The sequence below is a fragment of the Drosophila simulans genome, chromosome X, assembly GCF_016746395.2.
Source record: "Drosophila simulans strain w501 chromosome X, Prin_Dsim_3.1, whole genome shotgun sequence".
Classification (NCBI taxonomy): Eukaryota; Metazoa; Arthropoda; class Insecta; order Diptera; family Drosophilidae; genus Drosophila; species Drosophila simulans.
The window spans coordinates 21,989,312-22,011,315 of record NC_052525.2 but is presented as its reverse complement, the minus strand read 5'-3'; the positions used below and the strand labels follow the sequence as shown (position 1 = coordinate 22,011,315).

Sequence of the window (22,004 nt, the reverse complement as noted above, 5' to 3'; positions counted from 1 at the left end):
AACAAGACTTAATAAAATGCCAAGTGTCATATGACAGTGACGCAGATGACAGCGCTTCTCTTTATATCCGTTACTAGTAAAGTAAAAGCGTATACTAGACTTGTTGAAAGGTATGTAACAGGCAAAAGGAAACGTTTCCGATCATATAAATTCTATAACAATAGCCGAGTCGATCTGGTCCTGTCCTTCTGTCCGTATGGACGACGAGATCTCAGGAACTATGAAAGCTAGAATGCAGCTTTCAGAGACGTAGATGCAAAACAAAAAACTTTTTACCGCACTATAACGTCACAAACTGCAAAAAACTGCCATGCCCACTTTTTTGAAATATATTCGGAAATTTTTATATATCTATATTGATCAATTTTTAATTTTTTAATTTTGTTTCCCAATTTCTACCGATATTCCAAAAAATATTTAAATGTCTCGTTCACACTTCCAGTTGAGTAAAGGGTATCTGCTAGTTGGGGAAGCGGACTATTCTTGTTTAATTCTCGCATTCTCTCTTGTTTAAGTCCTTCTCTTGCAGAGCTTTCGGAGCAGCAAAAATCCCACAGGCGCAAAAAATAGCATAACAAAAGGCTAATGTCAGCTGTGGAAGGAAACTTCCTTAAGTACAGTGTTTTTCAGAGCTTTATGAAGCTTTTGCAGGATATACCGTTGGTGCGCCGTAACGCTGCTTCTCCTCTGCTGACGTCGCAGCTGACGAAAAGCACTTCCTACGGAATTTCACGACATTTAATTCATTCTGTGCTAGATTTCCCGATAGTTCAAATCAGAGGTAAAGACCCCGAAGCGAATCAAAACGAAAAAATAAAGTCCTCTAAAAGCAAACAACGCTAAGTGCTTGTGTTAGGTCTTTGCTTATTTTAAAGTATATGCCAAAATATTATCTCCAAAAAAATTAGTGAGAAATGTGCTTTTTTTTCTCGTACAAATGATGTTCTTTCGATAATTGTGTGCACAAGAGTGAGACGCAAGTTGCATAATTTCCTGAAAGAAAACTTTGGAAATTCAGCTGCGTACAATTTTTGAAAAGCGGGAATTGGCTTACGAAAAGTTACAGTTTCTTGGGCTCCTATACCCCATACATATATAGTTGTAGAGTTTAACTTTTCTATGTGACGCGTGTGTAAGTGGCCAAGTGTGTGTGACTTGTAGTGCGGGGGCGCTGTCTCTTTTGCACGAATACGTCGACTCGCTCGCCCTTGTCAGAAATTCAGTCTCTAGAGCATCGATTTTTCCCACCAACTCTCATCAGAAAGGAGAAGAAAATGAAAGAAAAACGAAGAAGTTATTAAAAAATAAAAGATAGAACGAAATTAAGACATTATTGAATTGTACCTATATTGTACCTATTACTCAACATGGATAAAATTTTGCCTTATATGATATCAAACTTATTTTTTTAGGTGCTCACTAGGGGTCTAAATCCAGTTTTTATTGTGAAGTACAATAAAACTGTACTTGTAGTCCTGTTCAAAAGTCGGTCTTCTATAATACAATACTGTAACCAACTTTTGCATTAATATTCTAAAAGATGTAACCTAAGCCGCATGAAAACCGTTTTGATAAATGTATTAAGTGGTAGGTAATCAACAAACCAAATTTGAGTTCTTTAAACAAGACAAGTGATTAGCAAAAATAAACAGCTAAAATGATAAAATTTGTGCTTAAAACGTGATAAATTCGCACTGTCCTAAGTGCAAGTAATTGGTATAAACAATGTGTCCGAATATGTTGCCTATTTTTACGGCCAGCAAAATATTTCTCCCTGGCATGCGAGATTGAGTTTCTGTGTGTGTGTGGGAGGGCTTTGAGCTTTGACTGACTCAACTGCAGCCGTTGCGTCTCTCTTTTGGTGTGAGGTGGGAAAGCTCTGGCAATTCGACAAGTTCACGTGTAGGTACACAATCGAGCTCCTTATATATACGTACATACATATGTGTGTATCAAATTTTCCGAAAACGATTTTTGATCTTAGATATACTTTAGGTTTTTCTTTGAGCTTAAGCGATAACGCCTGGAACATCCGAAAAACAGCCGATGAGGCGGCGGTGAGTGGGCCGGCAAATCGTTGCAACTATAGACACCCCAGTTTCGATACCGGTTCAATTTCGCGAGACGTACATATCTTACATAATCACTCCTCTGTTCCTCCCACCCGCAGTTCCAAGACCCCATCCAACTAGAACTAAACTGAATTCTACGTAGTCGCTGTAATCACACCGCCACCTTCATCTACAGCACGATTTCGTATTCGACCGGAGTCAGTAAGTTGTACGACCTCTTTGCAGACCGATCTCGATGTCTCCGCAATTAGATAATGCTTAAGCTACCAAAAAGCCTAAAAAAGAAAAAAAAGAAGTCGAAAAAGGATCAGGAGCTCTTCACCGAGGAGGAGCTTGAGCAGTACAAGCGGGACCTAAAGGCCAAACAGGAGGCGGCGGCCACAAAATCGGACGCCGGCGAATCCGACGGAGCGGCATCAGACGTTGAGGCCCACCACGAGCCAGTAGCCCTTAACTCAGGGTTAGGCTCGGGATTATCCTCTAGCATCCTCAACGCCCAACAACAGTTATCGGATCAAAATCAGGGGGCTGCCGGCGGCGACGAGGAGTGGGCCAAATTTAAGGCACTTACATCAGGCGTAGATAGCATTCTACACAAAACCCAGGACGAGCTCGATCGGATCAAGAAGGAGTCATTTTACCAGCGCCTGCCCTCTGCCGCTGAAAAAAAGAAACAGGAGGAGGAGGAGGCCGCTCGCCTTGAAGCCGAGCAGCAGGAGCGGGAAAGACAGCGCCTTGGGCAGATCGAGGCCCAACGGGACAAGTTAGCTGAGGCGGTTGTTCAGCTATCTGAATCAGAGGAGGAGGCAGGCGATTACGAGGCCGATGACATCTTTGCCACCGACTACATTGAGGCTATCACCAGCGGCGAGCTCCAACTAGCCGTTGTACCAGATTCCCCCGTCCTTGCCGACGACGGTCCCGATCCCTTTGACACCGCATACGCGGAGAAGGTTATTGTTGGTGCCGACAGAGCAAAAGGCAACAAGAAACTAGTGAGTCTTGGAGCAGCCGTTGAGGTTTTATCCGGTCGCGTGGACCGAGAGCACGCTGTCGCCCTAGCGAATCCCAAGCGAAAGTTAAGAAAGGGTATCCAGAACCTCCTTCTTAGCGAAAGCGTAGAGCTAGCTGATTCGGAATCGGAACTTCTGGCTGCCACTTCGAACGTCGAGCCTCAGCATAATTTGCTTGACGACCTCGACGAGGAACTATCCGAGTCATCGGTTCCCATTGATCTTAGTGTCTCCTTGCATTTGCACTTGATTAAGCACAAGCAGCCCATAGAGGAGGAGGAAGAGCTCGAGCACAAAGATCACGAAAATCAGCTGCTTAACCCGGATCTATCAGAATTCGATGCACTCAATGACGAAGAATACGACGAGTTCGCCGAACTAGCCGCGGAATCGCTGACCAAAAAGGAAGAGGTTACTGTCGTTAGCCAGGTTGCTTTGCCTGTCGCGCAGCTGCCCACTGAAGCCTTTGGAGAAGGTAGTTGGGCCGAATTTGAAAAGCAACCGGACCAAGAATCGGGTAAGAGTTCTCTGAGCTTTTCTGGTTAGGCTTTTTTTTAAAAGTACAATAATCACTTATAACCTTAACATTAGAGTGTAAATATATGGTAGTATTTTTTGTATTTGTGTAGATTCATGTTCTTAAATATAATCTTAGGTATTAACTCACAATTCAGTTGACTTTGAAAGTGCACCGCTTATATCTGCATTAATATATCTTTCTGCATTAATATATGTCTGAATAATTAAACTTTTTGGCCCGCCCACAAGCCGCTAATTTTTTATCATTATATTCTCGAATGTATATGGCAGATATGGCACAATATGTCAGAAAAATTATGAAATTTCGCATTCTCACTTTCAATAGATTCCGTTAGTATCTGATAGTCGGAGATAATAACTTACTTATTTAAAGCCCTTTTAAATTTTCTAACCCACCAATTTACTCCTGTTTTATCCCTAGGAAAACCAAAGCGTCCGCCACCACCAGTCCGTCCGCCTACAGGACCCCACATTGTGCCCGGTGCGATTTACGTGTCAGAGGACGAGGAGGAGAATCCGGAAGACGACCCCTTCAACACCAACTACGCAGAGCAAGTGATTAAGAAGACCACTGTACTTGAGGAAGACGACGACTTTGATCCGCGTGCGGAGGAACCGGCCACAGGGCCATCCTTGTTAGCAGCTCCACAACGAGATCTTCTCGCTGGTAGTGCTACCGACCTCAGTCAGGTGGTTCCCGCGCCCTTGGCGCCGACATTAAGCGTCGACCAAGAGGCAGAGGACTTTGATCCCTTCGATACATCGGCCGTATCGGCTCTGGTGCAACCCAAGTCCACGGAACTTCGGTTTCTGGAGCGCGAGCTTCTTAACTATTCGGGCGTAGACGGAGTAACCCTCAAGCAGTCCCTGAGTGACCCAGACTTTGATCCACGGGCGGATCAAGAAGAACCAGCAGCACCGCAAGTAAAATTAGAGCAAAAAGAAACGGATTTCGATACAGCTCGACGAAAGTCCTCTCTAAGTCTAAACATCCAGGCCAAGAGTGTGGGCTTCCTGGAACCGGCACCAGATCTTCTCGGAGCGGGTAATGAGTTGGGAGCTAGTAAGAAGCCACTGACGCCGTACTACGCACCATCTGACAATCTTCTGCAGGAGCGTGAACGAGAAACTGAGGACGTTGACCCCTTCGATACGTCTTATGTGCCTGAGGCAAAACTCAGCGATATAGAGCTGAAGCATATTGAAAAGGATTTGATCTCCGTATCCGCCAATCTACGGCACAGCCTTTCCGACCCCGATTTTGACCCCCGGGCTCCACCTACTCCTGTTCCAGCTGAAGTCTTGCTGGCCGTCGAGGAGAATATCAACATCAAGGTCTTGACACCCGCTCAAGAGCGTAAGAAGCTAACCAATTCAGGTGGAAGCGGCAAATCGGAGGAGGACATCGACCCATTTGACACATCCATAGCGGCAAATCTCCAGCCGGGCCAGACTGAGCTAAAACTTCTAGAAAACGAACTATTGCCGGAGACAAAGACTTCGGTGACTGACGTACTTGACGTGCAAAGCGACGCTCAGGAGTTGGGCTTGGGCGACAAGGTCCTCACGCCTTCGACCCCCTCAAGACCGTCCTTGCCCGCCCAGGATATAGACCCGTTTGACACTTCAATTGCAGAGAATCTAGCGCCCGGCGAGACAGAGATAAAGCTGCTGGAAAGCGAGCTGATCGAACGTTAAGATAAGATATATAGGCTATCTTTAATCGCAGAAAAGTAAAAGCCGAAATCGGAAATGGCTAATCCCTTTTTAATGGACGAAGACCTGGATGGTTGCGATGCAGCGGCCAACCCGTTTCTCATGCAATCTGAACCTGAACCTAGTGCGGATAATCCTTTTATAGCAGGTATGTACAAATTTCCATTCAGATTCACAGGTTTTTCCCATTTTTTTGAAAGGGAGTTAGCTATGCAACCCGAAGTTAAGATTAAACAAAACCCCCCTTACTGAGGAGTGACGAACGGAGCCTAAATACACCATCTACAATAAATAATTCCTCTCGTTGAAACAGAAAATTTCCACTTGGGAAGCTTAATATTTTAAACGAGAAAATTAAAATAGTATTCTTATTTAGCTAAGTAGAATTTTTCGTAACAAAACCTTATTTTAGAGCTTTTGTAGATGGAAGGTGAGATATTAATTAAAATTATAATTAATTAAAATTCTGGGTACTCTACGCTCATTTAAATTTGTTATTTATTTTTTTTTATTTTATTTTATAAAGATTAAATCTACTATTAAATACTAAACCTAATATATATTGAGAACAAGTACTGGCTGCTGGGGCCTTCGACTCGAAATAATATTTACATATTCCGTTCCAAATATCAAATTTGGGTTTTTATTATTAAATTGTTCAGATTTACAATGTTTTCTTTTGAGGTAATGCGTAGAATGGTGGATGGGAAGCAAATTCAGTATCTCTCTCTTATTCTCTCAAGTTTATGGCAAGTGTCCAACATATGTTCGTCGGATAGATTTTCCCCGCATAATAGGCAAGGACTTGGATGGTAGAATGGCAGAGTATCTGTGTCTGAAGACGATGTCTCGTCAAGATGATCTTGGATTAAATTATTGATGACATTGACATTTACGGGACTAAAGAGTATCGATGGATCTTCTTGATTGCCAGTATGGTTGGGTCGCTGTGGAGACGGTTTTGTAGAGCAGATATGTTTGAAGCTGCGAACTGACAGGCTTTCAGTATAGCGAAAGCCTCCAGCGGTAAAGACTGAGTTATGTAAGGGCAGGTGCCCTCCAGCGATAATGTTGTGTTCTCAAACAACAGCGAAGGAAGTTGCTTCGGTCGATTTAGAGCCATCCGTGTATAGCCAGATACTGTTGCCGATCGCTTCTTATTGAGCCAGAATACGGCCAAGAAACTCGGCACTCGTAGTTTTGTTCCTTGTAGAACTCGCCCCATTTGTATTGATGTTGGGGGGACCAATAAGGCGGCGAGGATATAGCCTCTTGTGGTATAAGAGGCGGCAGGCCGAGCTGGGTGCAGTAGCTGGCGCAGCGCCTGAGCGTACAGAGGCATCTGTATTTGCGATTCCGCTTACATTTGGCGCAGAAATCTTTTTTAAAAAGGGTGTTGGGAGTGGTGAATTGGTTTGGTAGAAGATGCATGGTGCATTCTAATATGCGATCAGACCTGCAGACCGCTGGGCAGACCTGCTTCTCCGAGTATGCAACGAGTGGGAGAGGTGGGGAACGCATTGATGACTCGACGAACAGCTCCGTGGAAAGCTGGTAGGACTTCTTGTAGGTGGGACTTTGGGCACCATCCATAGATAGGAAGGCCATTGTCTATTTTAGAGAGCCTTAGTGCGCGAGTAATGTTATAAGAGTATTGGTGTGTCTACAGGAGTACTTGGAACTTGACAATTTAATAATGTTAAATCGAGATTCAAGTTGTTTTCTAAGATTAACGCAATGGTTTTTAAAATTAAGCTTTGAGTCGAAGGTTATACCCAGAATTTGTAAGTGGTCTACACTTTTAATACAATTATTCTTATACATAATGTCAGTAAAAGTACATCGTTGGTTTTTACAATGCATTACAAAATTGGAATGTTTGGATGTTGGCATGTTTTACACCTCATTGGGTTGGGATTGTATTCCCTAGCCTTCACGGAATGCCATGAAACGTCCAGTTTGGTGGCTAAACTATAAAGATAGAAGGGGATCCTGCGCTATGCAGAAAACATTTTTTACGACCTATCTGGTTTTTTATTAGTTTGCTAATCGATCTTATGGGAATTAAGCTTTAATATCTAGACCTATATTAAATAAAGCTATGTCTAACCAAGAAATGCAAAGCAGTAAATAGGATAATATTTTTATATATAGGAATATAGATATACAGTAGCTAGTAGCTATAGAAACCCTTGATATTCAAGGGTTTTTTGCTTATCCGTTCTTGATTACTAAACTGTGCACCGTATACCGTGACTCAACGAGTGTTAAAACTCAATATAATACTTTATCCGATAATGCAAGATAAATGAAAGCAACTTAAATGTTATTTTCGGATTGCTCAATATTTACTAACTGTTCACTTTCATATTTAGCTACCGGCGCTTCAAATCCCTTTTCCTTTGGTGCCGACGATCTCGAGTTGGGGGCGGAGCCAGAAGCGGAGGCCACACATGACAACGAACTCGACCCGGCGATGAGTTTCTTCGGCACAACCATCGAGGCGGAGGACGACGCGTTAAGTTTGAAATCAGGCGCCGAGGAGGAGGATGAGGGTAAGAAGCCGCCTCAGTCACAGCCACAGTTGCAATCACACGCGCACCCGCCCCCGCCACGCCCACTGGTTCCTCCACAGAGCACCCAAGACTTAATTAGTACGGTGTCCAGTCAGTTAGACGAAACTAGTTCGGAGCTACTAGGTCGTATACCGGCCACCCGATCTCCCAGCCCGGTTTCGATGCGGGATCTGCACTCGCCCAGCCCCACTCCGGATTCGGGACTAGCCGATCTTCTGGATATGTCGGTGGATAGTGGATCGAGTGCCCATACTCAAGGCATGGAGGCGGACTTAATTAGTGGTGTGGCAGGCGGTGTGCCGCTAGATAATCCCTTTGCAGTGCCGACAGCGATGCCTAATATTCAGGCGGCAGTTCCACTTCCTGCAACACCGATGAAACAACCCCCTCGCCCACCACCGCCTCGTCCTGCCCCGCCACGTCCCGCTCCACCGGGTCAGGCAGCACCACCAAGACCTCCACCACCGTTGGCCGCAGCTGCTCCACCGCCAGCCGCGCCAGAAGCGGATGACCTTTTGGATATGTTTGGTACTACGGCATGTAAGCCGGCCAAGCCACCACCACATAAATCCAAGGAGGACATACTAAGTCTCTTTGAGCAACCGCATGCACCACCTGCCCAACCAGCATCCAAGCCGGACTTACTGCATGACGATCTGCAGGAGGCGATTGGGGAGGGTGTACCGCCGGAACAAGAGGAGTCAGACACGGAGCAGAGGAATGGAATTAGCTCTCGAGATGAACCAGTATTTACTTCCCTACTCATACGACCAGACGAAAGCACCCATGATATAACATCCCAACCACAGGCGGCTACTGGATTGGAACGACAGGTGAATAACATGGCTGCACCACCGGGAACCGCCAGCACACAGAGGGCCACCACGCCGGATATTGAGATCACCACGGTAGAGGACCTGCCGCGATCTGATGACGAGGATGAGCCGGAGGCTATGCAGGAGCCGGAAACAGAGACGAAACCACAAATCGAACCCGATATGGAGCCCGAGATCGTCTCTGATCACAGCCCACCAACAGAACGCATTGTGACCACCCAGGCAGCTCTCGTCGATGGTGAGCCAATAGCCAGCGAGCCCGAGCCGGAAGAAATGGACACCGGTCTAGACTTTCCGCTGGCTTCCAGCGGCCAGTTGTCTGCTAACCCCTTCGCCAGCCCCGAGGAAGAGGAGCCGAACTTCGAGCCCATGCCAGCGGTGGTTGCCAATATATTTGCAGTGAACGATCCGGACTCGCAGATGGAGACCCCGAAAGCGCCCAGCCATACAGCCAATATCTTTGCTTCCGATCCAGACGAGTTCGACGCCTTCTCAGCCAAGTTTGACTCGGTGAAGAAGGACAACATCAGCATAATGGAGGGCTTTGGCGGTTCCGGAGCGATAACGCCCACGGGCAGCGATGGTAAGTTTTATTTATCAAGATCGAAAATATGACTTAGATTTACCAATAAAGACAGGGAATGAAGCTATCTTCGGCTATATATCCTAGTGAGGACCGAATAAAAAAACGATATGCGTATAAAGAACAGCACCATTTCTTTTGTAGCATATTCAAGAAATAATTAGACTAGGAGTAGTCTTCAGCTTCACTTATTTCCATATATAAGCAAGTCATTTTCCGACTGTTTCGATGATCTTCGATTTTAATAAAATTAAAACTGAAATTACAACATCAACAAAGTGATGTTAGATTAATAAAAACGAAACTATGATTTATTTTTAAATAGTTTTTCTAGTGATCCTATGTTAGCTATTCTGAAAAACTTTGTTTACTCAATTCGAGCAAATTATTATCAATAGCAACGAAGGTCTAGTTTTTTCCCGATTATTCCCATGGCAGCTATGTACATATATGATATAGTGGTTGGACCCGACCGATCTGACTTAAATAAATAAATATAATACCTTCAAAAAAAGACTTGGGGAAATTTCTTTCAATGCTCCAAAATGGTTAATGTCAAATTTTGTTACGATTAAAAGTGACATTTACAAGCAATGTTTTTTAAAACAAGAGACTATCAGATACTCGTTACTCAGCTACTCGAAATGCGAACGCGAATTTTCATATTTTTTCTGGGATACCATACAGATATTAATAACTAATGGTAGATATTGGTGAATAAAGTAAGAAAAAATTTTAAAATTGTTCAAACGTGTGATCGTGGCAGTTTTGTGCTGCTTGTGGGCGTTAGATTGGTCGTGGCAACATTTTTAAACAGACATGCGCTGCGTCTATATCTCTGGAAGCTACATGCTTAATCTCAACTAGCCTTTATAGTTCCCGAGATCCCGACGTTCATACGGACGGACAGACGGACAGACGGATAGTGCCAGATCGACTCGGCTATCGATCCTGATCAAGAATATATACTTTCACTTATAGTACCGGCTATAATAATTGTTGAAGTTTATTAAATCAATGAATCGACGCTTTTTTCAGCTTGGGGAGATAGTGCTTTCCGATCGGCCACAGTCTCGGCTAATGCCTTTGGCGACACCAATTCGGCGGATGATGGATTCGGCAACGAGGACGATGATTTCTATGCAATGCAGGCGCCTGCACGCGCTGACTCCGTGGAATCTGTGGACAAGGATTTCAGCGTGGTGATCCGCCCGATGGCAGAGGGAACTTGTGGGGTGGCTCCCCAACTTGCGCCACCACCGCCGCCGGCGCGTAGTGTTAACCAGGCACAGACCACATCGCTACCTGGCTTAACCGTCAATCCGTTCGAGGATGTTAGTGGCCTCCCGGCTCCGGGGCCGCCACCAACCGATGGAACCGCCATTAAACGCACGGACTCGCAGGAAACTCCACAGACACCACTCTATGACGAGGATGTATCACAACCGCTGGAGGAGTTCCCGAGACTCCATTACATTGGACCCGGATGGGAAATGCAACTGCGGCAGCCCAACAAGAAGAAGATCACCGGTCAGCGCTTCTGGAAAAAAATTTTTGTCCGACTGGTGGTGCAGAACGACGTGCCGGTGGTTCAGCTGCTTAACCAGACGGGCGATAAGCAACCCTTTCAAGAACTGCCCTTACAACCCTCGTATTCTGTGTCGGAGATCGGGGCCCAGCAGTATGATCAGTTCGGCAAGATTTTCACGATGAAACTGCAGTACATATTCTACAAGGAGAGACCCGGCGTTAGACCCGGTCAAGTGACCAAGGCGGAGCGGATCACAAATAAGCTGACCAAATTTGCACAATATGCCATCGCTGGCGACTACGAAGGCGTCAAGGAGTTTGGCAGCGATCTCAAAAAACTTGGCCTGCCTGTAGAGCATGCCCCGCAGTCATCCCAACTCTTCAAGATTGGCTCAATGAACTACGAGGACATGAAGCAGTTCTCGGTCTGCATCGAGGAGGCATTGTTCAAGCTTCCGGCTCTTCGAGATCGGGCGTTGACATACAAAATGGAGGAGGTCCAGGTAACCGCCGTTGATGAAATCACTGTGGAACAAGACTTCGAGGGCAAGATCCTCAAACAGATTGCCCGGGTGCGACTCTTCTTCCTCGCCTTTCTTACCGGCATGCCCACCATCGAGTTAGGCGTAAACGATATGTGGCGGCAGGGAAAGGAGGTCGTCGGCCGGCACGACATCATTCCGGTGGCCACCGAGGAGTGGATCAGGCTGGAGGCCGTTGAGTTTCATAGTGTTGTTAATCAGCAGGAGTATGAGAGAACGCGCACCATCAAGTAAGTAGAAATTGGCGTTACACATAAAGTATGATGATTCGAGATCCATATGATTAGCTGCGTCGATTTGACTATGTCCTTATGAACGACTATATCTCTGAAACTATAGCAGTTAATTTTTAAATGAACGTAAACAAAGATTTTTTAAAACTGAACATAAGTTTACTATGTACCTATCGACTTGTAAAAAATCCCGATCCTGTGCAGGTTTCAACCACCAGACGCGAACTATATTGAGCTGCTCCGCTTCCGAGTGCGTCCGCCCAAGAATCGGGAACTTCCGCTGCAGCTGAAGGCAACCTGGTGCGTTAGCGGCAACAAGGTGGAACTGCGGGCCGACATTTTGGTGCCTGGATTCACCTCCCGCAAGTTAGGCCAAATCCCTTGCGAGGATGTCTCGGTTCGCTTCCCCATACCCGAATGCTGGATCTACCTGTTCCGTGTGGAGAAGCACTTCAGGTAGGTGTTTCTGGCAATAATCAAATGGCCTTTGAGTATTTAATTGTTGTCTGGAACAGATATGGTTCGGTTAAGTCAGCTCATCGGCGAACAGGCAAGATCAAGGGTATCGAGCGAATCCTGGGTGCCGTCGACACGCTTCAGGAGTCGCTGATCGAGGTGACCTCCGGACAGGCCAAATACGAGCATCATCATCGGGCCATTGTGTGGCGTTGTCCCCGTCTGCCCAAAGAGGGTCAAGGTGAGTTTTACCTAAAGCATTGCATAATAATGCATTCTTGATAAAAGCATTCGAAATTCTAATTTATTTGACAAACATGTTCTTGTGGGCGAAATATTCGTCGTTGGTGTTTGATTCCCTCTTCACCTTTCGTGTCCGGAGTAGTATTCCACGAAAAAAGGAATAAGTTCTGTCTGTGTTGTCCTTTAAGAGTTCCAAAGTATATGAAACTTTAAGCAAGAACAATCACTCAAATGCCAAAACAAGTCACCTCCTTTAGAGGTAAAACAAGAGAGAATGCTATAGTCGACTTCCCCGACTATCTCCCCGTTACTCAGAAAGTGGAAATGGGAACGCGAAAATTCAAAATTTTTCTGGGATATCGATAGATATTGGTGAATAAAATGAGCAAATATTTAAAAATTTTCAAAATTGTGTTTGTGGCAGTTTTTACGGTTTATGGGCGTAAGAGTAGACGTGGCATAAATTTTTTTGGCAGATCGATAGAAATAGACTAATAAATAAATTTAAAAATATCAAAACATTTTGCAAAAGTGTGCAAAAGACTGACATGGCCAGATCGACCCGGCTATTATTTCCGATCAAGAATATACTTTATATAGTCGGAAACGCTTCCCTCTGCCTGTTACATACTTTTCAGCGAATCTAGTAAATCCTTTTACTCTGCGACTAACAGGCTTAACAAGAGAGAACACTATAGTCGACTTACCTGCCTAAAAGATACCCGTTGGTGGAAGTGGGAACGAGAAATTTCTAAATTTTCAAAAACACCTTTAAAAAGTCTGGGGACATCAATGTTGGGTGTTTGGGGGCGTTAAAATTTCAAGAGTAATACAAAAATTAAAAAATATTTTAACACTTTTTAAAAGTCTGGGCGTGACAATTTTGGATGTTGGTGGGCGTTCGAATGGGCGTGGGCAAAATGTTTTTGGTATACCGATAGAAATTGGAAGAAGAGTAATAGAATGCAAATATATCAAAAAATGACTAAAAATGTGGGCTTGGCAGTTTTTGGCGTTAGAGTGGGCTCTACTGTACGAGTACGGGTATAACAAGTGACGATCGCATCTTCAAGTTTTGATATTAATTTTTATGACGAAAAATAATTTTTATTTTTTAAGAAACGTCCTAAATTCGTTAGGGACGATTTATCAAAGCATTTAATTCTAGAGACAAAGACGCAGCGAAAGTTTGTTGTCCCATGTTGCCACGCCTAATCTAACGCCCTAAAACCGCCCAAAACGGCCACGCTCACATTTTTAGTCATTTTTTGAAATTTTTTCATAATTTCATTAGTCTTGTAAATTTCTTTCGATTCGGTCACGCCCACACTTTGCAACAATTTTAAATTTTTTTCTCATTTTATTTTCTAATATCTTTCGATATCCCAGAAAATTGATCAGCGCTGGGATTTCTGCTGTTGTTCTGGGCAATCGAATTCTACTTTTTTTCAATTTATTTGTACAATTCAGATTGTTCATAAAAAACTAAAAGAACCTGTTTAATTGTCGTGTAGTATCTATGTAGCTTAAAATTGTTTTGGCTTAGTTTAGTGAAAAAACAGAACTTGGAAATTCTACTGTTTAGGAATATGTATGTTTTTCAAACTTCTCAAGGTGCAATATTCTGGAGCATATTATTTTACTATTTTTCCAAAAATTGCATTTTCTTGAATGCGGAATTTGAACATTACTTTTCACAAGCGATTAAACTCGGACGAGGTACACCTTGGCAAACGTGGTGGAACCCTTCTAGTATGTTCGTAAAATGTAATTGTATTTGTGAATGTATGTGGCTTGCTTTATTTCGCCAATGAACGCAAAGGTAATACAAGGAAATGTGTGATAGAAAAATAGTTAAAATTTTTACAGCGTCTGCGAAACGAGTACCCAAATTTGTATCAGCTGGTCAACGTAGTCCACTCGGTTCCTGCAACACAAGTCAGCAGCTTAGTGAAAATAATGCTCACTAATAAATGATGCTACAGGTTCAGGGGGCAGCTTTGCGATATTTATACAAGGATATCAAATAATATTCGGAGTCCGTGACTTACTGTTGATTTTTATTTTGAGCGGAATAAATAAATAAATAAATAGAATAAAAATAATCATTATTTTAAATCTTATAATCTTGATCAAAAATATTTTTTTTTTTTAAATTTAAAGATGAACGAAAAAAATCTGCACTTAAAAAAATCATTGTGAAAACGGTTTAATTGTTGAATGTTAGAGTTTGTCGTACATTTTTTTGGTTGATTTTTCGTTGGGAATAAATTTAGATATATGTAAACAAGATTCAGTAACAAAATTGGCCAATTTTTTAATATTTACTTGTGTGGATTAACCCAGCAGCCATGTTTTTTTAAATTTTCTATACGAACCCTGTACTAAGATTTCTAGCTTATTTTGAAAATTATCCTAATCCGCTCTTGGGCGAGCCGCAAAACTTGTGCGTTCTTTTTGTTAGAATTAGAACCTCATAATTATTTGCATATGATCTGTGAAATCAAATCAATCAAAATTTGTATAGAGTCCGTGGGCCCTTTAATATGACCCCTACGTGGACGTATTGACATGTACTCAATCGCAATGCACTTACCTTGACCCTTTCCCCCGGTAGGTGCGTACACCACACATCAGCTTGTGTGCCGAATGGCCCTTACATCGTATGACCAGATTCCAAGCGAGCTGGCGCCATACGCATTCGTGGAGTTTACTATGCCCGCCACGCAGGTCTCGCATACCACTGTGCGCTCCGTGAGTGTACAGGATTCGGATGCCGATGAACCGCCAGAGAAGTACGTCCGCTATTTGGCACGGCACGAGTACAAGTAAGTAGTTAAGACGATGGATCATGGTAAAAATATCGCCATTTTCTCATGTGTTATTTTCGCTACCAGGGTTGGCATCGAGACCACGCACGGCGAGTCCACGAATGCGTATTTGGCGGCAACGCGTCCTATTCGCGAGGAGCCGCCCAGCACGGCAACCAAGCCTACTGCTTCCCCGGTTCCGCCCAGCGATTCGGACACGGACTCTAACTAAGTAAGCTAGCTGCTGCGTTCCGTTGCCACAGTAGGGCCAACCGGAACTTCTCAGTTTCATGTAAATGGAAAGGCAGTGCCATCAAGCGGATTTTTGTAGATATTCCTCGTGCATGGTTTTCCTTATCGTTCTTGTTATATACATACATACATATTATACAATACGGTGTTAAGTGCAGCAATTGAAGAGTGCAAATAAAGCAGACGAAGGAGAAACTGACGAAAAGGTCATTGCTGTGTAAAAAGCCAAATGAACGAATCCAAGAAGGAGCTAATGGATCTGTGGACACGTCAGCGGAGTTAGCAAAAGCGTCTTAGGTGACCTATAATCTATAAACCATATGCCACAGCCATTGTCACATGACCTAAAAAAATTAAACTTCGTTACTTGTAGACATATGATCACGTTAATGTTAATTGATATCAGACCAGAATCGTACTTACAGTCAACCCATCATATGCATAGTGGTTATAATCGCAATACACACAAACTCATACAAGCGAACAAAGAAGAACTGAAACGGATGTTTCCCTAAGGCAGAAAAATTAAAAGCAATTTCCCCTCATAGCGTTCTAAAAGCATAGGCTCAAATGCACGGAAGCTTAACCAATAAAAATAAGATAACACATCGCTGGCTCCAGTTTTCCACTTCGCATAATGTTAACATTAGCATTACCGTGTAAGTTTCTGGCGAAAGCTGCAAGCATAGATTAATCAACATGGAGTGAGCTGCCAGCCTTAAACGACATTAACCTACCCTGGAACGAGCTGCCAGCTTTACAAAGTTAACCAATACTGGTCACCATACATGTGTGGGATGTGAAACTTGAAACTATCCATAGCCATCATATACACTTAGGTTTATGTACACCATTAATTTCATAAATTTAGAAATGAATTGAAAACTACAAACAAAAGCAAAAACGTAAACGAAAATGCATATTCAAATGTTATTGTTGTGAATTAAATTAAATTATATTCAAAATAAACTACAAAGTAATGGGAAACAATATAGGCAAATCATCTTTGTTGACGCAGAAAGTGTATAAGAAACCAAAAAGCTATATATATTTAAAACTTAAATAAATATTTGCCATACATATTGATTTATTAATTGAGTTTTCAAAAAAGTTTGAATACAAGTTGATTTGTTAACTGCGTGTTATATAAATATATTCTTCATCCCAGACTAACAACTTCCTAAAAGGCTTGAATTTTTTCGCTTTCTTGTCCTCTGGATAACTCAATAATTCATGTCAAACAGCTCTACTAAGAACTCTTTAAACGGCTCATAACGGATTCATTAACATAAATAGAGAACGTGTATATTGTACCCCTAAGAAATGATTCTTTATTCATGTATTATGTATGTTGCACTATTTACGTTTAATTCTACATATATTATATCGGATATATCATATATACTGTATGTACAATAAAAAAGAAGAAAATCTATGCAAAAAAACCGGTCGGTTGACGATCGCCCTAACATGTTATATTTATAAAATAATTATACAACCCTCGACGGTCCCGACGTTATATATGCCCCGATGTGTGTTCTAATGTGGGCATATACTGCGCTGGCATTTGTTGGTAATTTACAAATATACACATTTGTGGCGCAAGCTAAATGGTATTAACCAATAACCTAATTACAATATAATAAATATTACGAAGCGAGCAAAAACGCATTATGATGGAACAATATCTAGTCAAATGAGAAAATAAATATTGGAGCAACAAATATTAAGCAATGCAAACTGTCACCTTGGCTTTATCTGGGAATCTGTACTCCTTATTGAACTCCTGTTTTGCTTAGGGATCTAGTCATGGCTGTCTGTCCGTTACTTCGAGCGTCGAGACCTCAGGAAGAGGAAAAACAACGGCGCATGGAGCATTACTCTCGACTGCCTTGACCAACCTCCCTTTCAGAAACTTACGGGCGAACTTGGCGTTGAAGGCTTTTCTGAAACCACTCGGCACGAAGTTCCTCCGGAAGACTTCCTGTCCTGGCATGGCGTGCAGTCGTAGGGCTGCCGAGTCGTCCCTAGGCGCCCTCGAAGTGTTCCTGGGCATTGGCGTGGATGACCCGTGGATGAACTTATCCTTCCTTTATTCAAAAACATGTGATGACCGAATACAGTGAAGAACGGTGTTTTTCCTGTGGCTGAGTGGGCAGTATTCCATATGGCCACCTCGATCTCCGGCAGATGCGCATCCCACTCTCTGTGATCCTTGTCCAAGATTGCCGCCAGCACATTTCGATTTACCCTCACCGCTGCGTTGCTTTGGGGTGAGTATTTCGGCGTCTTGATATGTTGGCTTCCGATGCCATCGACCATCTCCTCCAACGTCTTAGATGTGAACTGTTTTCCATTGTCCAAATGTACCGTTTCAGGCACACCGAGCTTGTAAAAAACTTCGTTCGCCATGAAATCTACTACGTTCGCCGCCGTCGCACCTTCATCGCCTTCAGGAAAATCTATGTTGAGAAATGTTCCACTACGATAAATATCCATGCGTGACCACTTTTGGTTCTCGGGTACTTGCCTAGGAAGTCGTTGCAGAGTTTCTGAAATGGCCTTTCAGTTCCTACTCTTCTTCCTATCCCAACATGCATCCTGAAGCTTGGCGCTGTGGTATCCTTACACATCTCACATCCGGACTCCTGCAATGTGCGTTTACCGCCGACTCCGCTGCACTATAGGCTTAATGGTACCTTTTGGGGACCAAAAAAGCCATTTTTCAAAAGTCTGTAATACTAAGTTTTGATTACGCCATTATGTTATTATAAGATTAGACTTTAGGGTTGCGTACCAGAAATTAAAAAAAATCCCGTACGGTTAAGATATCAGCTGTTTAGAACAGCTGTTCGGAGTGCCGTGCGCACAAGCGCACAAGTTTAGGGAATCAAACAAGGCTGTTGCTGAATTGTTCATTCATTTATTATTTGTAAAATAATTTAATATGCTATCACTACCACCAAATCAGTTCTTTTTTGTTTGGACTAGAAAAAGTTTTGAAGGTATTAATTTCGCAGTGTCGCGTAAAAGAGAGAATGCTAGTGTAAATGCGAACGCGAAATTTCATAATTTTTCTGGTATATCGAATAAAATAAGAAATTAAAAATTGTTCATAAGTGGGGGCGTGGCAGTTTTGTGTGGTTTATGGGCGTTCGAGTGGGCGTGCAAACATGAATCAACAAACTTGCACTGCGTCTTTGTCTTTAAAATCTGTATGATGAATCTATACCTTCTAGCTTTTATTCTTCCTGAGATCTTGACGTTCATACGGATCTTGATCGAGAATATATATACCTTATGTATTCGGAAACGCTTCCTTCTGCCTGTTACATACTTTTCAACGAATCTAGTATATCCTTTTACCAAAGACCTAGAATAACTAGAATATTCTAGTGTCTTTGCTTTTACTCGGTGACTTGTATGAATTGATTGACGACGGAAGTGCGAACAGACTGCCATACCTTGCATTTCCTTGCTTGGAAAGTGATCTAATCGGTGGATTAGTGCTCCGCGAAAGTGGTGTTCGTATTTTCGCGAGTAGAAAGCCTGTAGTTTGAAACGTATTTGCAATTAATTATTGCAAATTTTCCATTCCGGAAAGCACGTGTTTCATGGCGAGCTTTTGGGTCAGCTTTTGAAAAGCTACCAGCAAACAGCTTGTTGGTGGTTGTCGGTACGGTTCAGTGCTGCCTGACCGGTGGATTGTGGATTGGATCGACGGAATGAGGAGCCACCATCGGAGTAAGTCCGATGGAGAGCGGCAGCAGCGCGAGTACCTTGAGCGCCAGCAGTGCCTCGAAGAAGTCCAGACGAGGCAGGCGAGGAAGCCATCGGGCCTCTAAGAGCTCGCCGCCAAGGCAGGCAGACGCGTTGGAGGAAGTTGGTGCCAAGAGGCTTGCTACTCAAAGGGCCGGATAAGGACGGGAGTGATCCTGCTTCTTACCGCGGTATCTGTCTGTTGCCAGTTTTCGGCAAATTGTTAGAGGGGATCATGGTGAACCGATTGAAGGACGTCTTCCCGATGGAAACAGATGACAATTTGAATTCCCAGAAAGACGCTGCGTTGAGGATGCTTGGAAACACGTCGTGAGCACTGTTGCTGCCAGCCCGGCACAATATATTATCGGAATCTTCGTGGACTTCAAAGGATCTTTCGACGTGGAGTGGAATGTCGTGATGAGACGACTCATCGACTCCGGCTGCCGAGAAGCCAGCTTGTGGAGAAGATTCTTCTCTGGCAGGAGCCCCCAGGATGCCCTCAGGCATCCATCAGAGGTCCATTTATTTGGAACCTTATGATGGACTCACTTCTCCAGCGCGTTTCAGACGTCCTACTCTACGAGTAACGGGTATACATGTTGAATAGAAATAGAAGTAACTACTGATAGGACCAGCTTATAAATATAAACAAGAGAGAATGCTATAGTCGAGTTCCCCGACTATCAGAAACCCGTTACTCAGCTGGGGTGAATTTTTCTGGGATATTGATAGATACTGGGGAATAAAATGAGAGAAAATTAAAAAATTGTTCCAAAGTGTGGGCGTGACCTGTTCGGCGGCTTTGGGGCGTTAGAGTGGGCGTGGCAAAAACATTTTTGGCAAATTGATAGACACTTACAAGACTGATAAGATTATGCAAAAATATCGAAAAATGGTTCAAAAATATGGGCATGGCAAAAAGGTTTTTTTTTTGGCAATTTTGGATTCGGGGTGGGACGCAGATAGCCTCAGTGCTGATGAACGCGAACTATGCGACAGCGGCCCTAAAATAGGGCTCTTTAACCGTTGGATGGTCAAGGTGTCGCATAACCCAGGACGTCAAGCCCACGAGATGCTACAAGTGTCTGTGCTACGGATATCGAGCAGCGACCTGCAAGCGACTGATAGGGCAGACAGCTGTCTAGGAAGCGGTGAGCGTGGCACAAGGCATTTTATTCTAATGCCTTTGGTATACATATACATAAAAATTCTTGATAGTAAGAAGATTCAAGATCTAGATTACCTTTTTGTGACCAAAATACTAAGTTTTGATTACGTCATTATATTAGTATAAGATTAGACTTTAGTGTTGCATACAAGAAATATAAAAAAAAAAATCCCCTACTGTAATCGGTAAAAGTATGTAAAAAGTAGAAACGGTCGTATTTTAAAACATGTTTTAATTGCATATATTATATATTTTTATCAATATGCCAAAAATTGGACACCATCAGAGTTCCAGATATCGGATAGTTGAAGAACCATACTGTTCTCTTCTGTCTTCGAAATTATTAATAGAATTACAAAACTAAAAAAATGTACGAAAGAGATATTAATTTTTAGTAGAAATTGTATATTTTTGGCGTTCCTAATTTATGTAAAATTTAATTCATTTTTGTTGTTCTTTTTTGAATGTATGTGAAGAAATAGTAATCTGAATTTTTCGTATTTCATTCAGTATCATCTAAATATATAAAAACCTCGTGTTACAGTTTTTTTTTAATTTCTATCTTTTAATGATATAACATAGACCAATATATACAATCCGCAATTTGTACCCTTCTACGATTGACCCTTATTTTTTAATAGCCATTTTAGTAAATTAATCAATTTTTCTTTCCGGTCAAAAACTGATCAATCGTCATTTAATTAGTTATCTCCGCCAGATGTCTACAGGTGTCTGACCCAGTAAACAGCACGGAGTAGGGATGAGAACAAAGCCGGTCTCCTTTCTTGCTCACTCCCTACACAATTGTCGGCCATCATTATTGTTTATGCATAAAGTGTAATAGTAACGTTGACAATTATTTTTTAGCTATCTCAGTGTAATTTAATTTAATTTTTTTTAAAAAAATGTAATTGAACAATTAAGATTTTCATAGTTTCAAAAATATCAATCATTATGAATTTTTATTTTGAAGTGTCAATGGAAATATTGGTTGTATGAAAAAATTATAAGATCATTTGAAAATTTTTTCCATAAAACCTATATATTTGATATGAAATATATAAACAAATGAAAACAAATTATTTCAAAACTGCGGCAAAAATCCTGGCCCCTATTTCATCATTAAATAATTTCATATTCATATATCATATATTCATATTCATATATAATAAATATTATATTTATGTATGTCTTGTACAGTGAGCAATGCCGAGAAAACGCAAAGCTCGACAATAAGTAAGCTACTTTTTCTCTCCTTTTTTCAAGGGAAAGTAAAAAGGATAGATAGGGAAATTGGTGGGGGAATTATATCTTTTCTTGTTACCCTACACTGAGAGATGGCACTCTAGGGTAGCCGGGTAGAGCAGCTGTTGGAGCTCAGTTGTTGCCCACCCTACCATGATCACCACGTTCCAAATTAAAGTGGGTTGGCGATCCCAAAAACAGCTACCGGACAACTAGTTACTTTTCTCTACCCACTTTCTATGCATGACTCCCAATTATCTAGCTTTCGTTTTTAATTTTTCAGTATCAGACAATTCAATTAACTTCAATTCGAATCGCTATAACAACAAGCGAGGGCTGCTATAATTTATAAATATTAATACCAATAATAACAATGGGAAATAGAAAGATATAAAGTAAAAAAGGGTAATTACAATTTTAATAGGTA

General features: G+C 42.4%; 3 protein-coding genes across 5 annotated transcripts; 2 read left to right on the top strand and 1 right to left on the bottom strand.

Annotated features, from left to right (window-relative positions):
* The first annotated feature begins 650 nt into the window (after window positions 1-650).
* Window positions 651-5,342, top strand: LOC6726111 (protein stoned-A). Of its 2 annotated transcripts, none has more exons than XM_039296381.1 (3): window positions 651-781; window positions 2,298-3,602; window positions 4,047-5,342. In XM_039296381.1, exons 2-3 carry the CDS (start codon window positions 2,327-2,329, stop codon window positions 5,321-5,323), a joined length of 2,553 nt encoding a protein of 850 aa, XP_039152315.1. In that variant the 5' UTR covers window positions 651-781; window positions 2,298-2,326; the 3' UTR covers window positions 5,324-5,342. The 2 variants fall into 2 exon arrangements, with proteins under 2 accessions (XP_039152315.1, XP_039152314.1); XM_039296380.1 differs by having other exon boundaries at window positions 2,171-3,602.
* Window positions 5,343-5,351: 9 nt separating this feature from the next.
* Window positions 5,352-17,142, top strand: LOC6726113 (protein stoned-B). Its single transcript, XM_016174007.3, has 7 exons — window positions 5,352-5,489; window positions 7,717-9,336; window positions 10,375-11,638; window positions 11,846-12,097; window positions 12,157-12,338; window positions 14,958-15,168; window positions 15,238-17,142. Exons 1-7 carry the CDS (start codon window positions 5,378-5,380, stop codon window positions 15,380-15,382), a joined length of 3,786 nt encoding a protein of 1,261 aa, XP_016040379.1. The 5' UTR covers window positions 5,352-5,377; the 3' UTR covers window positions 15,383-17,142.
* LOC27208635 lies at window positions 16,620-19,030 on the bottom strand. Of its 2 annotated transcripts, none has more exons than XM_016184190.2 (4): window positions 18,867-19,030; window positions 17,933-18,143; window positions 17,323-17,864; window positions 16,620-17,245 (listed from the first exon to the last, which is right to left on the bottom strand). In XM_016184190.2, the coding sequence occupies exons 2-4, from the start codon at window positions 18,033-18,035 to the stop codon at window positions 17,210-17,212; spliced, it is 681 nt and encodes a 226-aa protein (XP_016040378.2). In that variant the 5' UTR covers window positions 18,036-18,143; window positions 18,867-19,030; the 3' UTR covers window positions 16,620-17,209. The 2 variants fall into 2 exon arrangements, with proteins under 2 accessions (XP_016040378.2, XP_039152316.1); XM_039296382.1 differs by having other exon boundaries at window positions 17,933-18,101.
* Between the last annotated feature and the right edge of the window lie 2,974 nt (window positions 19,031-22,004).

What these genes read in the sequence shown, in the direction of transcription:
- LOC27208635 (XM_016184190.2), bottom strand. Translation starts at nt 18,035, where the DNA reads ATGTGTAAGGATACCACAGCGCCAAGCTTCAGGATGCATGTTGGGATA. An exon ending in ACTCTGCAACGACTTCCTAG is followed by an intron (nt 17,865 to 17,932) that starts GCAAGTACCCGA and finishes TTCTCAACATAG; the next exon opens with ATTTTCCTGAAGGCGATGAA. An exon ending in CTTCAACGCCAAGTTCGCCC is followed by an intron (nt 17,246 to 17,322) that starts GTAAGTTTCTGA and finishes CCTCTTCCTGAG; the next exon opens with GTCTCGACGCTCGAAGTAAC.
- LOC6726113 (XM_016174007.3), top strand. Translation starts at nt 5,378, where the DNA reads ATGGCTAATCCCTTTTTAATGGACGAAGACCTGGATGGTTGCGATGCA. An exon ending in AACGCCCACGGGCAGCGATG is followed by an intron (nt 9,337 to 10,374) that starts GTAAGTTTTATT and finishes CGCTTTTTTCAG; the next exon opens with CTTGGGGAGATAGTGCTTTC. An exon ending in CGTGTGGAGAAGCACTTCAG is followed by an intron (nt 12,098 to 12,156) that starts GTAGGTGTTTCT and finishes TGTCTGGAACAG; the next exon opens with ATATGGTTCGGTTAAGTCAG.
- LOC6726111 (XM_039296381.1), top strand. Translation starts at nt 2,327, where the DNA reads ATGCTTAAGCTACCAAAAAGCCTAAAAAAGAAAAAAAAGAAGTCGAAA. An exon ending in GCAACCGGACCAAGAATCGG is followed by an intron (nt 3,603 to 4,046) that starts GTAAGAGTTCTC and finishes TTTTATCCCTAG; the next exon opens with GAAAACCAAAGCGTCCGCCA.